Source organism: Platalea leucorodia (genome assembly GCF_965183815.1).
Source record: "Platalea leucorodia genome assembly, chromosome: 2".
Lineage (NCBI taxonomy): Eukaryota > Metazoa > Chordata > Aves > Pelecaniformes > Threskiornithidae > Platalea > Platalea leucorodia.
The window spans coordinates 128199713-128222196 of NC_138824.1; the positions used below are offsets into that span (position 1 = coordinate 128199713).

General features: G+C 43.1%; 1 protein-coding gene across 2 annotated transcripts in view; it reads right to left on the reverse strand.

Annotated features, from left to right (window-relative positions):
- Positions 1 to 22484, reverse strand: part of GSK3B (glycogen synthase kinase 3 beta) — a 154327-nt gene that overhangs the window by 60815 nt on the left and 71028 nt on the right. For both annotated transcript variants that reach the window (XM_082304118.1, XM_082304119.1), the window contains exon 3: positions 7133 to 7216. In XM_082304118.1, coding sequence (XP_082160244.1) covers positions 7133 to 7216 — 84 coding nt within the window. The remainder of the gene's footprint in view (positions 1 to 7132; positions 7217 to 22484) is intronic.

Sequence of the window (22484 nt, forward strand, 5' to 3'; positions counted from 1 at the left end):
TATCTCGAAGGCTGACATAGTACGCTAAGATACAAAGACTTTGGAACTGCTTTCAAAGACAGTGAGAATTTGTAGCCTTCCTACTCTAACTACAGAGTAGCCACGATACACCGGAAAAATTTGAGAATGCAAAAAATGTTGTAGCTGACCTTATTTGTATGAAGGAATGGTGACATCCAGTGGCCACGTGTGCCTGTTTTTACTTGCAGTTTACAAACACATCTATGTCAAAACAGAGCTATGGCTGCCACCAAAGTAAGGGAACCATAAGCCTAGACGTATAGCTGCAGTTTCACGCAGATAACTCTGGGGGCGTAAGAGCATTTGGAGACTCAACTTCAGTGTTCAGAAAGATACCAATACTCTCTATTAGTACCGCAAATGTCGGGTATAATATCTCCTTTCCTATTCCCTCACTGTTCGTGACTGAGTTTGAGAACTGAGATCTGTCCCAGGACTTCTGTTCCTATACTTACTTGTCAAAACTTATCAAATTGTTCTGTAATGCTCATTACTCTTCAACATAACACGGTCTGATGTAGGGAGGAACTGCCAGCTGGGTCAGCTGTGATGGTAGCACAAGGGCTAAAGTCAAGCTTCCCAATATAATTCACATTTAAGAACTTTCCTGGGTCTTGTTCGAAGACTGTTGGTTTGCATTGTCTACCTTTGACAACTGAAAGAGTCTAGGTACTTAGGTGATGTACTAAGCCTTTCCCCATCATCCAAAAAAAAAAAAAAAGACGTTTTCTGCCATAGTTTTCCCCTCTAAAGACAGACTATAGTAAAGAAAAGGTCACTCATGAAGACAATTTGGGACTCCCTACTGATTCTTGTTTATTTTATGCCCTGTGAATTCTTTAAAACTTTTAGCTGTACTTCCAAGGAGAAAATATTTCTATGAAGTTGGAAACAGCTGCCCAACATCTAAAAGGTGGGACTGGTTTGTGATCTGTGGATATCTGAACCACAGCTCCCAAGCAGGGACTGTGCCATGAGCCGGCAGTAGCTCTGTTGGAAGATGAAAATTAACAGATAATGTTGGGATCACTGGGCTGTCCTGTATAGCTTACCATGAAAACAAAAAGCAGAGTCTTTGGAGATCCACTGTTTTCTTGCCCGTATGCTGCCTTCCAGACTGAGGGGAAATTTCTGAATCGGGATATATCCATGACAGCAAACTAGGCAAGATAATAAGCAGTAATGGTTCAAACTACATGCCTCCTCAGGACAAGCAATACAAGCTGCTTTCCTAATGGCCATCCAACATGGGAAGATGAGCGCAGTGGCTAGAGCTGGTAGAGGAATGACTTGAGAACAGAAGAGCGACTAACCAGGCGTACCAGATGGTTCCACTGGTCTAGAGAGAAATCACGGAGCTTCCCATTTCCACTGCACACATCTACTACATTGAGGATCTAGCCACCGCTGCCTCCTCCACTCTTGCAAAGCCCTACCGCAGGCAGACAAACTGCTATTTCTATTAACACAACCTACTCAAAACCAGAGACTGCTCATAACTACAACTAAGGAAATTCCCAGCATGTTGCGAGCCCTAACAGCAGTAACTGATAGTCATTATCTGATGACTGGTGCGCTTTTTGAAATGAGCTTGGCAGGCCTCAGGCAAGGACTACGGAGATACCAACATCACAAAACTCCTCATAATTGGCATTAATTGCTCCTTTGTTGACAGCACAGCAGATCTGCCAAGGATTAAATGGATCGTAGTGACTAAATTCATCTCTAGTGGTGGCCCTTCAGCACATTACCAGGCTGGTGCAAAACATTCACACAGGCTCTGTCAATTCAAAATTGGGCTCAAGGCTTTGTTAATTGAACTTTTTGTGCAAGAATTTTTTTTTTTTTAAAAAACAAGTTCAATTAAGAAACCAAATGGTTCAACTACAAGTACTCCATTTTAACAGGGAACAGAACAGATGGTCCTTACGTGAGGACTCATCTGAACACTCCCGCAAGAAAGGATGGTGATGTTCATGTCTCTTTGAAGGTGGAGGATATATCTCTTCCTAACAGGGATATGAACCTGGAGAAACACCAACTGTTCAGCAAAGCCCAAATTTGCAAATCACCCACTTGCTCCCTTCTTCCAAATGTCTTGATTGCAGTTTAATACACTGCTGCCAAAGCGCACGTGAGAGAGTGCACAGCAGCTTATAGATGCAGCTCAGCATGCATCTCCTGCATGTTTATTTTAAACCTCTCTCTAAGTCTATGGGAGTAAATTTCCATCCTGAGTCTGCATGGGCTTTTGGCTGCATGCCCTTACAGCTAAGGCTAAATAAGACAAGAAATCAATTACAGCACGCAGAAGGGCCAGCTCAGCCTCCAAAAAAGAGTCAGCATATTGCCTATTTGTGATCTCTGTGCTTCCATATATGCTTTCTTTGACTCCTCTGAATAGCAAGCCACCTTAAGGAGGGAAAAAAAAAAGTTACATAAAACCAGAGATGCAGTTACTCAACAAAAACTGCATTTACTTTACTTTTATATGATTTGATACAGGAACAAATCTCTCCGGTGACTCCTCTTCCTCTTTTGGGCACAGATATGGATTGATCAGACTATTAAACATTCAAACACCCACACAAGAAAACCCAACAGTTATGAAATACCACAAAGAAAGATCTAAACCAGAAATAGAGAATAAAAAAAAAAAAGGGGGGGATTAGGAACTCATTTCAGGTAAGCTGAATAATTTTACCCAGCAGCCACTGATTTAAGAAGTTAGGTCGTGCTATAAACCATTGGGGAATACTCTCGGCAAAGGAGCCAGAGGGACTATTCGGTACGTCCATGTCCGCCCTCCCTTGGAGCACGACTCAAAAGGTTCTCAGCAGAATTAGGCTAAAAAGGACAGGCAGCAAGACCACGTCCCCCTGCTTCAGTAAACCAACATTTACATTTATATATCATGCTAAATGCAAGGCAGTCCCTAAAATTAAGGAAAAGTAGGAAAAATCAAACCAGAAATGTACGCCTTCCTAATACTGGCTGACCTCCCAGTGGCAAGCTGACGGGCAAACCAGGCACCTTATCCTAAGGCAGAATACCAAAACTATCAACCATAGCAGAGTTGGCTAGCCCTATAATCCTGCCCATTTTCTCCAAGGACTACCTAGAGAACCACACATCACAGAAATACAGCATGGAAAAGACTTGTGACTACTTCCACCAAGAGAATCTTCCATACACAACCCAGCCCATTATTTGGTTGTTCTTCCTTCCCCTCTGGTTCATTCCACCAGTTGTAATTACAGGTTTTGGACTACTGAAAAGCACATTACAGCTACAAAAGTCAGTGCCCTGCTATCAGATATCTCATACAGCCTCAGAAAAAAAAAAAAAAAAAAAAAAAAAATGAAGAAATCAGAATCTACTCTAGCACATTCATGAAGGAAGAGTCTTTTGAAAGAACTGGGTTATCCAGCAGGTCTGACAAATGTCTGCAAACTTACAGAAGGAAAGAACCAACAAGGAAATAGTTTATAGAAGCAACCTGAATGCCAAGCCTGTCAACTGTCATATTAATATATATTACGTGCTCTCTTTGAGCTCTCAAACTAGAAATTATTAGTCAAACATGATTAATACGTAGTCAGTACTCAAAACAACTTTTATATATACACACATAAAGGTATAAATACACATGTGCACATGCATGTATGTGTGCATATATATATATACCCCCCCACCCCTATATAGGTTATACCTATATAAAGGCAATACAAATTCAAAGATGCTCAGACAAGACGGAGTCACCCAGTCACAGAAACCAGTCAAAGCCATGTTTGATACAAGATTTCCGCGCTGCTAATGCTGGGTTGCTTCTGGCAAAAGCAGGAAGGAATTTTAAGTCAATGGGAGACATAAAAAGGAGAGTTCATCAAAGGAAAAAGAAAAAATAGGGAGCTCAAACACTTTAACCAGTTCCATGGATAGCCCTTCAAAAAAGTGAACAGAGAGCTCCAAATCTCTACAAACTGGCTACAACTTTGATGCAGCTAAGGAACAGTCTTACTAGCAAGTGTTATTTAGAATTGTTTTTCCATTTGATGCTATTTTCTGTTCTTCCCAGTTTTCGAATCGAGAATTAAACCCTCTGTTTCGCTAGAATAAAGCCGGTTTTAAGGTTGCCCAGTGCCTAAAAATGCCTAGCGATTAACATGAACTAAAGTGACCATTAGGCAAATGGCTTTCAAAGACTGCCAGTCTGACTGGATTTGGAGAAATCCTTTGAGGTACCTCTAAATCGAGACAGATTTAAACTTCTCAGATATTGGCCAAAAAACAAAAGAAGAAAAGTCTCTGAGCTTAGAGACACTGGTGTTAAGCTCCAGGGAAGAAAGGAGAAGTCCAAGGAACACTCCGGCTGGAACAAACAGGTAGAGTCATCACGGCGGCATGAAAATCTTTATGCAAGAGGATGCTTGATATGAAGGTATCAAAATTAAGTTCATTGGTGAACTATATCATTAAAGGGATCAGCAGTGTAATAGTTAGTGCTGAAATTCTCCCATCACTGCTAGACTTGAGTTCATTAACCGTCCACTGCCATTAATCTGTGTTTATGCTAAGTTCTTCATGAAGAAGACAGACAACAATTGCAAGCCCCACTCATCATTATGCTACTGCATTTTCTGCTATACTTTCCTTGGATTTTTACATTACTTTTCCCATTGGGCTTGGCTTCAAGAATCACTTCCTACAAAGCTCTGGGTACCTAGCATCTAAATCTGCAACTCCTTCCTCCACGTCCTTCCTGGTTACCAGATGGGACCTTATGCTTTTCTCCCTTTTCCTCCACTCTCCAAAGAGCCAGCTTGGCTTCGAGGGTAATATGAAGGAAAAGACATTATTGCTTCCCAAACTGGCAAAAACACGAGAAGAAACGTTATTCTTCCTTCCTGATGAGCTTCAGAACACCAACTTGCTGCTCTCTAGAGCTCTTCCCAAACAGCAGCCAACAAACTCATACACAGTTATCCCCACACGCTGCCACCTACATAGAAAATATTTGCAAGCCAATTACGTATAATTTTGTACTGAACTGCAAAGAGGCCTTGCGACCTGAACTGCAACATTACCGCTGCCGATGGTCTGCTGGGTCCACCTTTGCCCTAGGGACTGGTTCACATTTGTCCCATTTTGCAACAGGGGAGCGGTGGAAATCTCAAAGGCAGAGGCATGAAGAGGGAAGAGCAGAAAGGAATTTGAAAGAAAACTTCTCACTGAAGCATTAAGATTTGCTGGTCATGGATAGAGACCGCATTTTTAAAAACAAAACTAGCGTTGCTGATAATCAGCCACGTGGAGTTGAAACAGCAAAGTGGAAAATCCAGTCTCAAGCTCAGCATCAAGTTAAAGATTTCCAAGGAGTTTTACTCAAGTTACTGTTATACAAAGGCTCCTGGAACAGTGTTCTGAGAAGTTTTAACATTTCCACTGTTGGCACAAAGTTTCTGAAAGCCATTAGATAAGGCAGTTGTTTTCTGCTTGTCCCATGAAATTCTACTTCGCTCTAGCCAAGTTACAAGCTGGTTAAAAAAGCAAACAAAAAACCCAAAACCAAGTCCTCCTTCACAGTATTTCCCTTCTTGTACTCATGCTGCTCAAGGAATTTCTGGTTATATGCTAAATGAGCACAATATAGTTTAAAAAAACTACACTGCCCTACCAACAAATCAGCAACGGCCATGTAACACTGGAAATGCTTGCTACCACCAGGCAAGGGGAAGGAAGGAAGGGCTGATCACAAAAAAAAAAAAAAAAAAAAAAATTTAAATCACATTTCTCCTTGATTCCTGGAAAGTGGTTTTGCAAGCTTTCCATAGGCACAGGCAAGGCACAGGGCCAGGTCCCCCCCAAGCACCTCTCAGAGAGGTAACAACGGGGCTCCTCCAACTCCTCCAATTACCCCTCCGTGCACTGCACGAGCCTGCAGCGACCTGCCACCAACAACTTATCCTGGAGATGTCAGCTCCTTCTCTAGCTCCTAAGACCATGAAGTGGGTGGGCTGCCTCTCCCATTCTGCTGGCCCACTTCGTGGCAACAGCAGTTAATAGCCTTCCAGTAGCTATCAGCTCTCGTATACAGTCCTTTACAGCATTGCGGACACACGTATACCGGCATCTGAAGACAAGTAAGGACGTAATCTGCTTTAGAAAATGAAAAATTATAACATTTATATCAATTATTACATAGCATATAAATATTTATAACTACGCATAAAAAGATCAGAGGAAGTTCAGAAGGCCATCAAGCCCATTTCACCCCCGCAAGGCTTATATTAACTCCCATATGGGACAGAAAGATTTTTTTTATATATATATATATTTTTTTTACTTCATGGATGACCCTATTTTAAGCAATAGGTTGGACCAGATGCCATCTTGATGTCCATTTCATCCTGCATTCTCCTACAATTCCTAAAATGCTGATGCATACATAGACAAGGAAGCCGTTACAACTTCACATTAAAACAAAACCTTGTAACCCCTTTTTAAAAAACCCAAGGAACTTTTATACCTAGACTGAAGGAAAACACAAATGGCAATGTCTACTTCTTGAGATTTATTAAATCCATCTATTTGCTCCTTCTTCTGGAGCATAAGCGGTTTGACAAATGCTACAATCACACAATCATACATTATTCTTTCCTCCGGGCTTTGAAATTCAGCCTGTATAGGGAACAGATGCACAAGGAAGGGGGACAGAAGCATACAGAGACCGTGTCTGGGAGAAGTCACATAAGTGCTTTAAGTCTAGAGTGCTTAACACTGAATCCTAGAAAACATATCTGCACATATGGAAAGTAGTGCTAGAACGTGCAAATGAAGCCCAGCTGTGCTGCACTAAATTAAAAAAGAGGTTGTGTGTATCCAAATCTGTTACGCTACTGTTGTGCTATACTAATAACACTACTCCTCATGGACCACACACTGCCATACTGAAAAAGATCTGCTCCAACATGATCTGTTGGGCACCACTATAGCATTTTCTCAATGTTATCACGTCTACTATCTTCACACTCCTGTCTCTAGAAATTCAGAGAGTTCAGTTGTACCCCAGATGGTTACCACGAGGCACTGCCTTGTTTTTCATTCTTACCTTCTCTCCACTAGAGTAGAAGAAGTAACGCAATCGGACAATGTTACAATGATCCAACTTTCTCATAATCTGGAGCTCTCGGTTCTGAAAGAAGAGAAAAGCAAACAATTAGAAAAACTCTTTTCTCACAAAGTTAGAGTACCGTAATGAACACCTTAATATACAGATACAGGAGCTGACAAAACTAAGGAACCAAAGAACAACTAAAGTTGGAAAGAAGCAAGAGCTTTCACGCTTTTATTAGTCTTTCTTCCAATTACTTTATCACTGAGAATATCTACATCTTTGAGTACATCTTCCCTCTAAAATAAAGGTCCACAAATCCATCACAAAGTCCAAGAATTACCTACTTACATTACCAAAGTTTCAGTGGTAAAAGGCAAGAAATAAACTTTGCATTTTTTGATCTTACAATAATACAATGTATCAGCCAGAATGGTTGGCAGCCTATCCCCCTTGAATACTGTAAAAATAATATAAACAACGTAAAAGCAAACGGAATATTTCCACCTACATGCCAGCCCTCCTCCCCACTGCCAGAGAGGTCTCTGCTGGAAGATCATTTCCCATACCATTCTCTTTGCAACACCAACCAAAAGCACCTAAAAGTGAGTAGGCAACTCAGTTCCCGCTTTAGTTCAACCAAGGTTTAACCAGGTTTAGGCAGACAGAATAACAGTGTTATTTTCTCATTTTGTATCAACCTGAAAAAGCTGTTAAAATAGAAACGGTTCATTACATGGATGATAAACTGGGGACTTTACTGCAAAATCCATTGTAACCGAGCCCTAAATAAATGAGGGATCCTATAGCCTAACAGATACAAATGAGTGAAATGTTGAATTGCAGGTGTGAATAAAAACAAGCAAGCAAAATTAGCACAGCTATGTTTGTTATACTTCATTTCACAGCTGTTGCTACAATACTCCTTTACACATTTAATACACATTTACACATCACTGTTTTTCCTTCCTCAATTACTATACAATCTGCAGGTTCAAAAATAGAAGGTATTCCAATTTTTACTTGGATCACGGGGTTGCTAATCATGCATCCTAACTCGCTAGGACCAGTACGCCAGACTAACACACCGGTCCTGCTGGCATCATTAACTCTGGCCAACTTCAGGACTATTGGGGAAGAAAATTCTTTAGCCACCACACATTTTCATACTTAAATACACAAAGCTAACACCTGCTTTGTGTGGAGCTGCTGTCGAAATCAGGATTTCATATTCTATGTATCAGAGGATCACGTAGGGTGCCTATCACTACGATTAAAGCTTAAGGAACTCTGCAAGAACAGCTCAGAGCTTCTAATATGAACGTGGCTACGAACTCTGCTTTTAATTCCTCTAAGCCATGTAGCCTTAAAAAAAGAGGTGTTAGATAGAATGCAGTATCATTAATCCTATCATCCCTGCCACCCGCTGACTGAAAAAATACTTCAGTATTAGCCAGCTCTTTACAAACACGAGTGACATCTCGCACAATTATCAGTTGGCAGTTATCCAGCTAGTAGTTAAGGAGAAAGCAAGTCCTTCCCTGAGCCTGCCCGGCTTCCGAACAGATTAAAGCCTAAGTCCGTTAGGTGCACACCAAGACAGGCCTATTCTATCCTGAAGGAGGAAGAACGAAAGAAAGAGAAAGCAGGGAGAGACCTTTGAGGCTTTCATGTATCTCCTGAAATCCCATGGAGTGAATTTGTGAACGAGGAATACAGGCTTCATCACATAACCTTGTCAACACGCCTCGCATCCCACACAGAAAAGCGTTCTCCTGGTAGGAACAGGAGCTCAAATATTCTCTACTTATTCATTCTTTATTAAATGCCATCAAAAAGAAGTCAATTTTGAGAGTCACAGCTGGGGTTCCTGTGACGGACGGCACAGTTCAGACTTCAGACCAACAGAAGGACCTCATCCTCTTGTCTTGTCCGAACCCCACACCACTGCTGGCTCGGCGGCTTCTCCCTGGACCTTACAACCCAGGGCAGATTTCAACTGGCGAGCCGAAGCAAGGATGGCTCTAGATCCCATCGGTCACTGAAACACCAACTACGGCAAGAGATTAATTTCTTCAGTTGGCTTCTACAGCGCTTGACGGTGTTACTACAGGACTGAACCTAACACTGCAAGTTCCAGCACCTCAACCAAATGCCACCAGCAATTCATAGCACAATGTAAGGTAAGTAATTTCTTCCTCCCTTTTTCCCATTGGCTGTGAGACGGGAATAACACCTTTTATCTCACGGAATTCCTGGAAGAAACATGAATGCACTAAGCATGAATGTGCACATACTATTTTGGCAATATCTCTACTAGCTCCTTAAAATACACGTATGTACTCTTAAGTCAGGTTACCACTTCATGTTCTTTAGATAGTATGTATATGCTGACTGGATACACTGGGGGGGGGGGGGGGGGGGGGGGGGGGCGGAAATCAGCAGAAGTTATTCTAACTCTAGGCTGAATTTATATTTATACTCTGGTATCTCATCCTAGCACAAGCACAGCCTGTGCCCACTTCGGTGCCTTCCACTGGGACCCGCTGCCTTCAGCTCCATCCTGACCATCTGCTGCAGCTGCACAGTGCTTCAGGAGCTGCTAATACCGGGGATAACTCACAAACCAGTTACGCAGTAACCTGCATCTCCCATCCTGTGACCAGACAGAAGGAAAGAAACTTAAACTGTCATCTTAGTCAAATAGGCACCTCGGCCATCTTAAACCCAAGCTGACTTCTAATCACCACTCCCTGGTGGAGTTAAAACTAGAAATACTCGAACAGTTGCAAAGCTCAAATTGGATGTGCCGGGGGAACAGCTACTGATGTTCATGCAACAGACCGATGCTTGAAAGAACTCATTTCTTCCCAGATGATTACTTCAAGTAGTCTCACTTTACCATGTATTTCCCTGTATACATCTTAAATAAATAAAGCTTTTTCACATTATAATGTGGACTATTAATTACGAGTGCACAAATGCATGGGGAAGGGAAGGATATCAGATTATAAGCAGGGAACCTTTAGTGAAGTGAACCTTTAGTGAAGTACAAGAGAGAAAACGCATGTCTAAATATAATGCAAACTAAAAACATTTCAAAACACGCTGAGAAAGGCTGACAGTGCATGATCAAAATACAGGGTGGAGGAAAACACAAAGCTCATGCTTATCCTTAACTCATCATGTTTGTCTAAGAGACATGGATGCAAAGTCGAAGACTCAAAGAGGAAATTATTCTTCTTTCCCCCATTCAGATGAAGAGCAGGGTTTAGTTTTCTTACTGCGAGTACCAGGCCCGGTGAGCCCCGAGGAAAGCACTACCCCTCCGCGCCAGCCCTGCCGCGAGAGAGGGCCCGGCAGACTTCGGTTCACGCCGAAAGACAGAGCTCCTGCGGCACGCGTTCCTTCGAGAAGCCGCAAACCGACGGGACCATGAACAGTTTAAGCAGCAAATTTCTGTTGCATTTTGGTTTCTTTCTCTAAAATCTGTTTCTTTATCCAGAAGGCTGCTGACACACAGCTCCAGAAGACTGCTTTACAACCAGTGCATTTGAGCCCTTCGCTAACTACTGAAGCAAACCCAACGTGACAAAACCCTGTTCATCACTTCTGAAGACAACTTCCCTAGCCCAGACTGCCTGTATCTGTTCATTACATTGAAGAAATCCTTTTGCTCATCACGGTTAAAGATATGGTTAAAGATTGCCAGGACAACATCAGACTTGTAACTTCAAAGCGTAGCCAGTAAAGCTCATGCGTGAAGACTGATGCCTTCTCTCCAAAGTTACAACCCCAGTTCCTCGTAACTGTGCGAATGCTGCAGCTGATATAAAACCACCAAAGCAAGATCATTTCTGCCTCACTACTCTAATCTGCTATTACAGATAGCAGATATTACAAGAATAACCATCACCCCCCCACACACACACACACACTCCCTTCCCTCCCCATCCAGACATTTCTAGAGCTTTGCCAGTTTGCATGCATCACTCCAACCTGGATCTTTGCCTTTTCTCTTTTCTTCACCCCCCGCCTTTTTACAACGGGGGATAAAATGACTGGATCATCAGTGCTGACGCCTTATGGACTTGCAACTTCTTGAATTGGACCAGAGCAAATGAAGGTGGAAGGTCTTGTACTGCTCATGTCAGCACAACATTATCAATATATACCAATAAAGTGTCGAAATATCACCTGGATCCAGTTCAGAAGAGAATTCCTCAGAGCTTCCTTAGCTAAAGGGTATGCTGGGTTTTGCTCTTTTTTTTTTTTTTTTTCCTTCCAAAATGCCCATTTAAAGCCTCAACAAGGTTCTTTGAGGATTATGTTCAAAGCAGATGAAGTGGGAGAAATTAGAAATGTGTGGTTTTGCCTTGTGTCACACCAAGGACGTGACCTGGTTCTTGTGAACAGATAAGATTGGGTATGTCTTGCCCTTTTAAGAGAGGATATCTTTTTGATGGAAAGGCAGGGATAAGCAACCAATCTATTTCAACAAGCAACCTCAGCAACAGTCTTCTCGCTTAAAACAAGTAATGCCAGCAACTAAAGTTAATTCTCATTTTTGCACTTTTTTTAAACTAATTTTTATTCTTTGCAGGGTAATACCTTCAAATGCGGAAGCTCAGTTTCTCACATTCTTCTATCAGGCTGGAAAACCAGAAAATGGAGAGTAATTGTCACGTGAACTCTGGCATTACAGATGGATGGAGGCAGCACAGGTAGATGCAAATTTCTCAGTATACACAGTCTTCCTCCTCTTGCACATATCATGTTTACAGTTTCCTCCTTTCTCCTGCTTCCATCATGATTTTCTCCATTCTACCACATTTCTTATTCTTCAGTACAAGTTTTCCCCACAGTGAAGAGCCGGAGCAGGGAGCCACAGGCAAAGCTGGGGAAGAAACCAGTTTGCAGTGGGAGGCATGAAGGCAGCGATGAAGCAGCAGGGCTTGCTTTTTTTTTCCCCCCTGCTTCCTTCCACTTGAACCGCCCGAATGACAAGTCACCCGCACTCGCCTTCACCCGCTGGGCTGCTGAGCCTGCCCAGGAAACAGGCTGAGACCCCGAGAGATGTAAAGCGTTTTCATACAGCAGACGACTCCTTATCCTGACCATCTCCCACCACAAGAACAAGGCTGGACTCCCAAGCACAGGGCAGCAGGCGCATGCTGACAGAGGTCTTTCAGTGTGATCCTAGCCAGCTAAGCTCAATGCCTTGCAGAGACAGCTGCTTGCACAACCCTTGAGCCATACCTCCTAGGCTGAGCTTTGTAAAATGCACCGAAAGAAAACACTCCAGACCACAGGGGAAGCCATCGTACTCACCATAAGCTGCCTGGGGTACAGAAATAGCCCCTGACAGGTTACCGAGGGGTAGCTGCCTCACCGAGATCAGCATATTTTCACTAATATCATTACTAAAGCTCCAGTCCTAGTATGTCTGGTTTATCCTAAGCTTAGATAGGACAGACTTAGGACAGACTGCAAAATAAAAGCTGTACCACATCTTCTCTAAAAATTCCTGAAGCTGCCTGACCCATTCCTCCAAAGGCGGATTTCAAACACCATCACTCACAAGGCTACTTTTAACACTGTTTTACTATCAGCAAAAATATTACAGAAATTATTCGATAGCTTACAGAACTGTCTTTCACAGATATATGATAATTGAGTCGTTTTACAGAATAAAGGCTAATTCCTACATTCTTCTGTATTTGCCCCAAGCTGTCACTGAAATAAATCAGTGCTTGGAGGAAAAAGTGGTGCAAAAGAGGCTTAACTACAGAGGCCTGGGCTGGGAATCTGCCCATGCCAGTCATCAATAGCTAGCCACCCATGAAAAGTCCATTTTGCAGGCAAGCAATTTCAAGCAGAGATAAATGTCAACAGGGATCACAGTTTTCCTCATTTACATTTGAGGCGCAGATTACGACAAAGCCCCGGCCTCCCTCTCCTACCAGTCACGGCATGTTTCCCACGCCAGCAGATCTAAGTTGGGAAGCTCTCCATTTTTAGCATACCTGTTAGCCTCAAACTCATACAATCACAACCTTTAATCCAGAAATACAGAACGATACCATCAGAAGAATACCGTTTCTTAATTATTTGTATCTATGACATGCCAAGAGCTGTAATGCCACAACAACTACCGCCCAGTTAGTGCTGGTCCATCGACGACTGCTAAACACTTGCAGCCCAGCAGGCCTAACGCACGGGTCATGAAGTCCAGATACCGTGTCCTGCTCCGACCTCTACTAATGTGTAACCCCCGCATGTACACAGAAACAGCTTTGAGGGTTAGCATTTATAAAAGCACTTTGACTTCTAGCATCCAAAAAATCCTAGAGACATAGATGCAATACCAATTAGTATATTGTCAACGTTCAGGGCTTCCCAAAGGAAAAAACAGAAATCAATGATAGCCATCAGCAGTTTACAGCGTAAATACAAACGTGCTGCTTTAAATACCTCCCCCTTCCTTGCACCTCCTCCTGCCTGCCATCGATAGGAATCCCAGCCCTCATACAAGGGAAAACCCAACTGCTAAGTGCCTGTACAACATGAGAATAACGAGTTCCACGTTATCCACACAAGCGGGAAGCTGGTGGGGGGTCCGAGATACAGAATGCTTGTGCGTGCATTTCTGTGCAACCCGGTGAAGCGCAGCTGCATCGTGCTCCGTTTTACTACAAAACTAAAAGCAATGAAAAGGCTCCAAACCCAGCTTCATTTCGCTACCAAGTTCCACAACGCTGCCAAACCTTCCACTATTTGTCCTCATGTAAAAGTCTGATAATTAAGATCCTGAAGCAACAAACGATGGAGATACACAGCAGGGTTGCACCGCAAAATGTTTCTGAAACGCTGGCCTGTGAACACCCAGAAAGGCAGAGGCGCAAAACGCGTGCGTCAGCTGTATTCTAGCCAAAATTTATTACTGAGCACAGCGACCTTCAGCCCTGGCACGGGTACAGATCAGGGCAAAAAGCGTCGGCTCCGAGTGCGGCAGCAGGCAGGACCTGCCTGAAGAGGCCGGTGGGCAGAGCGTGCTGGGCTGGAGCTGGGGCCAGGCCAGGGCAAGCCGAAGGCGCAGGGTTCAGGCAAGCATAGGTGAGGCCACCAGCACGCTCCCAACCTGCAAACCCATGATTTATTACAGCTCGACTGAAATTAAAGAGCCAACGGGGAAGCAAGAGGAGAAAATGTGCTTGAAACGAAAGCTCTAGAATAGCGAGCGAAGCAAAAAGTCACACAGCCACCGTGAATGCGGGCTGGATTTCCTTAACCCCTTAAGAACGAGATAGATTTGAACCCCAACCACGCAGTAAGGAGCGAGCTGACAGAAAGACGTACTGGATAAAAATATGAGATACCAACACACACCTTGTTTCCACCCTGTCAATTCTTTTTGTTGTATTACTGCCTCCAATGAACTCAACTTGGGCATTACAACCCTTCTCGTAAAGGGACGACGTGCTTTGACCTTCCTAACTCTTCCCCTAGGCAGTGGGCAATGGCAAGTGCCACGTTATGCCATCTCCAGCCTGCTCTTGCCAACGCAGGACACAGTCCCTAAGCAGAAAACTTCAGCTTCGTACAGCTATAGTTTCCTATGACTGGAGACAGAAATGGCTTATTTGTGTTCATAAGAGAACATAGAACAAGCCTCAATCTCTTGGGGGAACAGAAGAAAAATTCTGACTCTTCTTTCATTTCTGCCTTGTATCTCAGCAGTTAATTGAAGGGTGGAAGCCAAATTCTTCGGTAGCTCATCGCTGCCTCTTTGAATCGAAGTGGAGTTTGAGAACCTCTCAGAGACTTAATACCATCTCTAAATCCCTGCCAGCTCAGGAAGCTTGAGACTAAACTTGGAACGCAAACCGATTTCCAGCATTATGTCACTTCTAGACCACAACCTGAAATTCACTTAATCATTTTCAAGTGGTTGTTTTAAACCTTGTGACCTGATGAACAGCTCAGTTCTACATTTCAGTCCTACAGCATCCACTGTGCTCTGCCAGCAACGAGTCCAGATGCACTAGGAATTACAGCGTACCCAAGACAAAAGGCAGAAAACCAGAACTAGGTCTGAAGCTCAGAGAGATGGCTCAAGTCTATTACAACATTGAAATAAAGTGCAGGAAGGAGAATAATTGAAGGGAAAAGTATTTGCTAAGAGGCAGCCCTATGCTTTCAGAGATAATAGCCGTTCTTTTTCAGAGGTAGCACAGAGGATCTCTGTTGAAACTCTTACAGTAAAAATCATTTTCCTTCCACAGAAACAGCAGACAGATTTTTTTCCCCTCATGTTTTGATTTTTAACTCTTCAACTAGGAAGAAGAAAGTAAGTATAAGTATGCCTGCAACATCAGTCCTCAGGGAGTCTGCAACATCCACAGCAACTTACACCTGCAATCACAACCGGAACAGGTTGCAATTAATCTATTAATCAAATAAGTCCCAATCTCCCACAGGCATAAGACATTTGCTGGGTTGCTAATCACTATGTTATTAAACATTAATGAAATGCTTTATTACTCTTGGCCTTCTCTTCTTACATATGATGCAGCAGATGTTTCATGCAGACAGATTTCGAAGGACTTGCAAAACAAAAACAATTTCTCCTCACCCTCCAAAAAAATTTATTTATTTATTTAGGGAACAGGTAAGTGCTGGCTCCAATGTTTGTTTTTCCTTTGTCTCAGGACTATTGCTACATGACACGAAGACGGCTGATGCTAGAAGTCATTAGGGGCTTTGATTTTGATCCAAATGAAAATTTGTGACTCCCTAAGACCTTAGAAGCATCATCCAAATTAGAAGGACGCAAGAAAGGGAAATGACAGGTGAAGACTGAGCAGGGAGCAAAGGGGGAGTGGAACTGGGAAGTGGAATTAGCTGCCTGCAGATGATTATTTGCCAAGCAGAATTAAATCTTTCAGAAGTATGAGTCTTAATAATGAGCTCCCAGATGACCGAGCTTTTAAAAGGTTAAGCATTCCCCACTGAATTCAGAGGGAGACTGGGCAGCTCCTCCTCTGGGGGTGCGGGAACGGGAGGGGAAATGGGCTCAACTCCAGCAGTGAAGTTAAAATAAGGACTTGCACTCCTTGCCTTATGCACGTATACAATAAGCCCTTCTCCCAAAATTCCTGATGGGTTCCCCAGCCCCTGGTTTGGAAAGTTTGTCATGAGCAAATATCAGCATTTATTAGTTACTGCCATAATTTAAAAGCACCACATGTGATTATCGGGTCTGAGATAAGCCTAAGATAAGAAATACCCTACCTATTTTCAGATGATAGCCACACATGTATAAGAACATTTCAACACTTGTTCTTCATAGTTTCATACATAAAAACAATTTAAGCTTCCCCAGATACAGATCTTCGTATTAAAAGGCTGCAGCACATTCTTCCAGTAGCTGCAAAATAATTTTACCAGTTGACCTTTGCTACATACAAGAAATCTATCACACGCTTGAAAGGGAAAGCCAACTATGCCAAAGTACAAATCCACTGTAAGCTACTAGAAGAGTTAGTGTTCGAGTTTGATAAAACAGGTTATCAGGCTTCTTGCTTGAGGTTTTCTTCCTTCGTCAGCACTAGTGCTTTTCGAACACTGTCCCATTTTTCAAGAAATCATTTCCTTAGGCTAAAGGGTGTCAGAGCACTGAAATGAAAAGATTAGGAAATCTTCACATTCACTTCTAGCCTAAATTGCCCAAAAGGAATGAACAGAGAGAAGAAGAGTAAGTTTTAGAAGTTTTAGTAACTATTTGCATAGTAAAGCGCGTTTTTATGACAAATTTTAAAAGCAGAGACACAGCACGATGGTTAGATTCATCACTTCATCAGGCTAAAAAGTAATAGGGGTCTCCAAAAGAAAGAAAGAAGCAGAGAGAAATGATTTCGTATGTCAGGTGAGCACCATGAATTTCAAGTGGCACATGTTAACCACATTTCAAAAGGCTACACTACCACCTCACGGGCCTCCAAGCTCAGTTTCCCAAGGGCCAGGTCCAGCTGGACCAACACAGGGCAGGGACAACCTAACCCCTGTGAAGCTCAGCCCTTCATCCCCAGTACCTGCACAGATCTAGGAATGCTGTTGACTCAGTTGCTCCCTTTTCTGTCTGGGGTAAGACAGCTCTGAATTTAAGCCTACGCCAGGGTGGGCAGCTGGGTGTGGAGGGCTACCTCTGCCCTGGAAGTTTAAGCTGCTGCTGCTGTTCATGAATCAGGGCCTGGAGGCTGACTCTCATTGCAACATACTCTTAAGACACTGGTTGTGACACTTACCCTGGGGTAGGCTTAAATGCAGAGCTGTCTTGCTGCAGGGGCGGCGAGTGCAATAGCCATCCCATCTGCCACCACCCATGAGTCCTCTCTCTTCAGCTCTTTCAAGGGTCCACTCAGTGGCCTCACTGTCAGATACCTGGGCACAACTACAGAGTTGATGCTAGACCAGCAAGTTTTCAGAAGAGGAAAAACGAAAAGCTGAAGTTAGAGCTAGGAACTTGGGCAGTAGTGACACTGCAACTGTTGAAGAGCGGAGTAGCTTCAGGAGCCATCCTGGCTTCCACCTTGCTTCCAGAGTAAAATGAGAACTTGCACATAACCCTGTAGCGAGCGAGCAGGAGGAGAACTGATGAAACCAAGGGACTGAGGGAACACAGACGACTCGGTCAGACCAATCGCCTTGGCACCACATCACTCAACAGTTCAACAGGAGCCATCACCACATGCTTCCAAGGAAGGCTCAAAAAAGCTTAGATCCTAGTCAGCTGGGACCCTAAAATCTGAAGACATGGACGTTTAACCTCTTTTACTCAACTTGTGAGCAATTTTCAAAAACGCATTTGTCAAACATAAGAGACTCAATGACTTTGTGACACTGTGTGCAAGTCAATCACATAAATTATGTCGGAAAGCGCTTCCTACATCACCTACCACCTTTTCAATGCACTACACATTCTTTTGCATTTAACCTACGGTACTAGAGGAGATTCTCATAAGGTAACTTCATTAAAACATCGACTGTTGCTAGTAGTGCAAGTTGCAAAACCTTTCACTGACCTTGCCGTATACTTTCCACTACAAGATCTTATCTTCCATAGTTTAAGGAGGTCTCTCACCGCGTACATCACGCAGGAACAGACATGCCGTGGGGATGAACTGGAGTTGAGTAATGAAAGGAGATTTGTTTTTAGGACCCTTCCCTCATTTGTTACAAAAGGGAAAAGCTCTGCAGTGGATAAGGTGAGGAATTGCAGAAAAGGCAAGAACGCTCTTCTCTCGGTCACTGCACTTTATAAAGCTGTACTGTGAAAAATGGACTTGAATCTCCCACTAGTACGTAGAATAACCCACATTAACATGTTTATCCAGGAAGCTGCTACATCTGTTTTACTCTGCCCAGCTCAGCATTCTGAAATATTGAGCGATCAACTATACATGAGAGAGATCAATAGAACCACTGATGTTCACACCTGTCAAAACCCCAAAATTGGCCTCTTCTGTCCTGTATCCACTACATAAACAGATGAGAAAAAACCTCCCAATATCTGCACTTTAGAATTCACATCAGGAGACAGAATGTGAGATAAGCAAGAGAGACAGGGCACCTGTCCTGGCCCAAAGTATCTCGCAAACACCACCGGCAGCGAGATGAGATTGGCTTGTCCCGGCAAGCCGAGAGTCCTCTGCATGCTAGCCTATTTCTCACCAGTTGCCCTGCTTGTCCTCCCTCAGTGTGAAATTTCATTCGCACTAAACTCAAACTACGCACAATCATGTAGAAAACATGTGGTTTTGACTGGATGGAAGAAGTTCTTAAGTATTTCTGCTCTGTGTTCAAAAAGCTAGATATACTCGGAGGCACAAAGAACATGGAAATTGGTGGCATCCAGCCGCCAAACAAGCTAGGCGCATCGTTACCCCCAGATTTAATTTCTGAAGGACCCTAAGCCCATGAAAAAGTTATCGAGTATCTCCTGAACACTTGGTAGCTTCGGGTGAAATCAAAAGCCTTTTAAGGACCGTTATACCACCTTCAAGATCACAGCGCTCCATGCGGGAGGGACAGCGATTCACTCCACAGGGGAGCCCTTGCTGTCGTAGCAATGGTAAGGTATACCTTTGACAAAATTTATCCATAAAAAGGAGGACTTGAAAGATTAAACACAAAGTTTTTAAACCACCAATCTACTGCTACCTAAAGCAATCAAGATAATCACAAATAACAATTTCCAGACCCAAATACAATAGTGTATCTCTACGCTAAGGCTTTTTTCCCCCCTCAAGACTTTAATTCTCTGCTTGACAGGTTCTCTTTCCTGCCCCGATATTGAAGGGTATGAAAACCAGCAACCCCTATCTCTTCCCATCATTTGCTTGGGTTTTGAGAAACATATATTAGAACAACCAAGGGATTAACATTTAGATTAGTAACAGCAAAATTTAGTTTATGCCCCCTTGAAGCAAACAAGACCTACCTCTCACCTTTATCAAACACAGCACCCTTCGCTGGACTAGAAGTTAGGGCCTACCTCGTTCTGCAGCACCTCTTAAAACTAGGGATTAGGCGTTATTTAATACTTCCATGAGAAATCACAGCAAAGGCACCGAATTCAATTTGCATCAGCACCTCCCATGAGTTATCTGTCTATGACGAGTCTTTACTGGATACAGAAAACGCTGTGCAGCTTTCCTAAGCAGTACAGCACCAAAGAGGATGTGCACAAATTTCAACACTTCCCTAAAAACCAGCTACCTTCAAAAGCAGCCTAAAACACCTATCCAGGTGAAGTGATGGAACCTGCACAAGACCGTCTGTCATTGCATTCTCCTCCTCCTCAGCTCAGGAGTGTCCCAGCTTCATTCCACAGCCCGAGAGAATCGAGCAGGGCTGCTGCACAGGAAGGCAAACCCAGTGGGTCAAAGCACGTGTGAATCAAGATGGGTTCTAGGCTGTTTCTGAGAGGCTGAAATTTTCCCTGTGTTAAAAAAAACAGCTTAAAAGAAGTTAAACACAAGTGCTCTACTACCCATTTCCATATAGAATGCTTTCTGTTGCCAGTTTTATGAGCTTGAAAAACTAAACTTGCTCCATAATGTTTTATGTGTATTCTTCCTGAACATTTTAAAACATAATTCTGAACTTTTTCTCTTCACATTGAAAAAAATTACAGAATTGACCCTCCAAAAATGAATACAAGCCAATGGAAACGTGACTGGTCTCAATATCCCTTTAAGGTTTTGCTTTATTACATTTCATGGACTATTTATAATTGTGTATTTTAGAAGTGAGGAAGCAAGAGATGAAACCTGTTATCCCAGTAAGCAATAATTGAATCCAGTTTTAAGCAACTGAAGGTATCTTGTACTTCACAGTACCTTATGTCATAGGAACTGCAGCTGCTAAAAGCTGGTGCTCAAGAAAGAGGAGGCTATAAAAGAGTTGCTGGTTATCAGAAGCGAAGAGACCGAGAATCGAATGCCAGCACCCTCATCTAACTACCCAGAGTTAGTCTCTGCAAATCAACAGTCACAGGAGCAAGGTTTGCAATATTGCTCTTCGTAGCCAGAGCAGATACAGCTTTTAGCAGGAAAGTTCTTAGGATAGCCCCTACTGACAGGAGCATTAAGCAGCAACGTACTGAAAATACAACAAAATACTATCAGCTGCCTCCTGTTTCCACAGGATTGTGCCTTCTGAGTGGAATTCATTTCCTTGCCCCCACCCCTCAACAGTGGACAATGCTCTTCCACATTTTGTTGAAATCGAGCTCCATGCAACGGGTGCTGAGACCCTTCCGTATTCAAAATCCCAACAGCATGAAATCATGAAGAGTTACTTCCCACTGAGGACATGGTACTGTCTGCTTACCTGGGCAAGACAGTATCGCTCCCCACACATTCTAGTGTTTACTGCACACAAGGTTAGATTCAGACAGAGCCACCGTAGCTTGAGTTATATTTACATCCAGGAAAATTTAATTCAAATAAATTTGAAAGGTGAATCAGTTAAAACTTCTGACAGAGTTTAGTTGGACAGCTGAATTCAGAAGGGTCTCGGCCGAATTTCATTCCCTTTGAAAGCACGTAATTTACTCAAGAAGTCACATACAGATTCATTACCCACAAGCAGATCCATGCGGACAAGCCAGTAGGACAGGATGCCACAGCTCGGTGCTCCACCGGGAAGGGACTTTCTACTACCACCTGCACGCAGCACCGCGCAGCCGCGCTGGGTGCGGGCTGTTCCCACCAGCAAGGTGGACCCCTTCCAGGAGATACTCATCAGGTTAGCTCCCAACAAGAGTCCTTGCGCTGTTTATCCTTCCTGGTAATTGATGGCCTTCGTGCTGCCACAGAAATTGCTCAATGAGTACACAGGCTCTGTTATGCCTCCAACACTCCAGGCAACCCTCAACCTGCCCTAGTTTTTCCTATGTCTCATACTACTTTCTTGTCCTACTAGATCTGTTAGCCCTATGTGAAAGTAGATAACCTTTATATCTGTTAAGCACAGTTACAGAAGCAGAGCCATTGCCTATTGGGAAATCCATTATATTATCTGCAAACCATGTCCTTTTTCACCCTTTCCCAAGTTATGTTGACTTTTCAGGAAAAAAATATAGAAGTATGCATTGTACCAAGTCCTTGACTATTTGCTCTGGCTCTTCAAATGCTGACTCCAATCACCTACTGTGGTTTCCAGCACACCAGGGAAAGAACATTTCTGTTTCATATGCTCTCGTGCTGCTGCTTTTTGCAGGTATCTAAATGACAAGTGGATAGTGTTAATAACCCTAGTGTAAGCAAGGAAGCCCCAAGTCTCACAGACAGGCAACTCTAGCACAGTTTACTGTGATGTTGCACTAACAGAAGAATCTAACCTAGAAAGAACATAGCACTACTTCTTAAAAAACTGGAGCTTCTAATGTCATTGCCTCAATTAAAAATTAGCAGCTCTTACCATCTTCTAATCTTATAACTCGGAATTGCTCACTACTTAAAGTATGTCCGCAAAGAAAAACATAATTTATCCTTATTTCTAGGAATTCTTCAGATATCTGTGCTCACCTCCGATCTCCTGCTCCACAGCCTGTGTCTCCCTGTCGGACTTCATCTCAAGCGGGCTCACAGAGCTGCTCACGGTCAGAAAGCAAAACAAGCGCATCCATGTAAGACACCGAACTGAATCTTCCTACAGTTCCTTAGCCCATGCACTACGTTTTGGAGCAGCAAACTCCAAAGTGCTCATTTCCACACTTGCACTTACTACTAATTCCCATGATAAAAGAAGTCGGCAACACATCTTTATAAAGCTTTTTTTT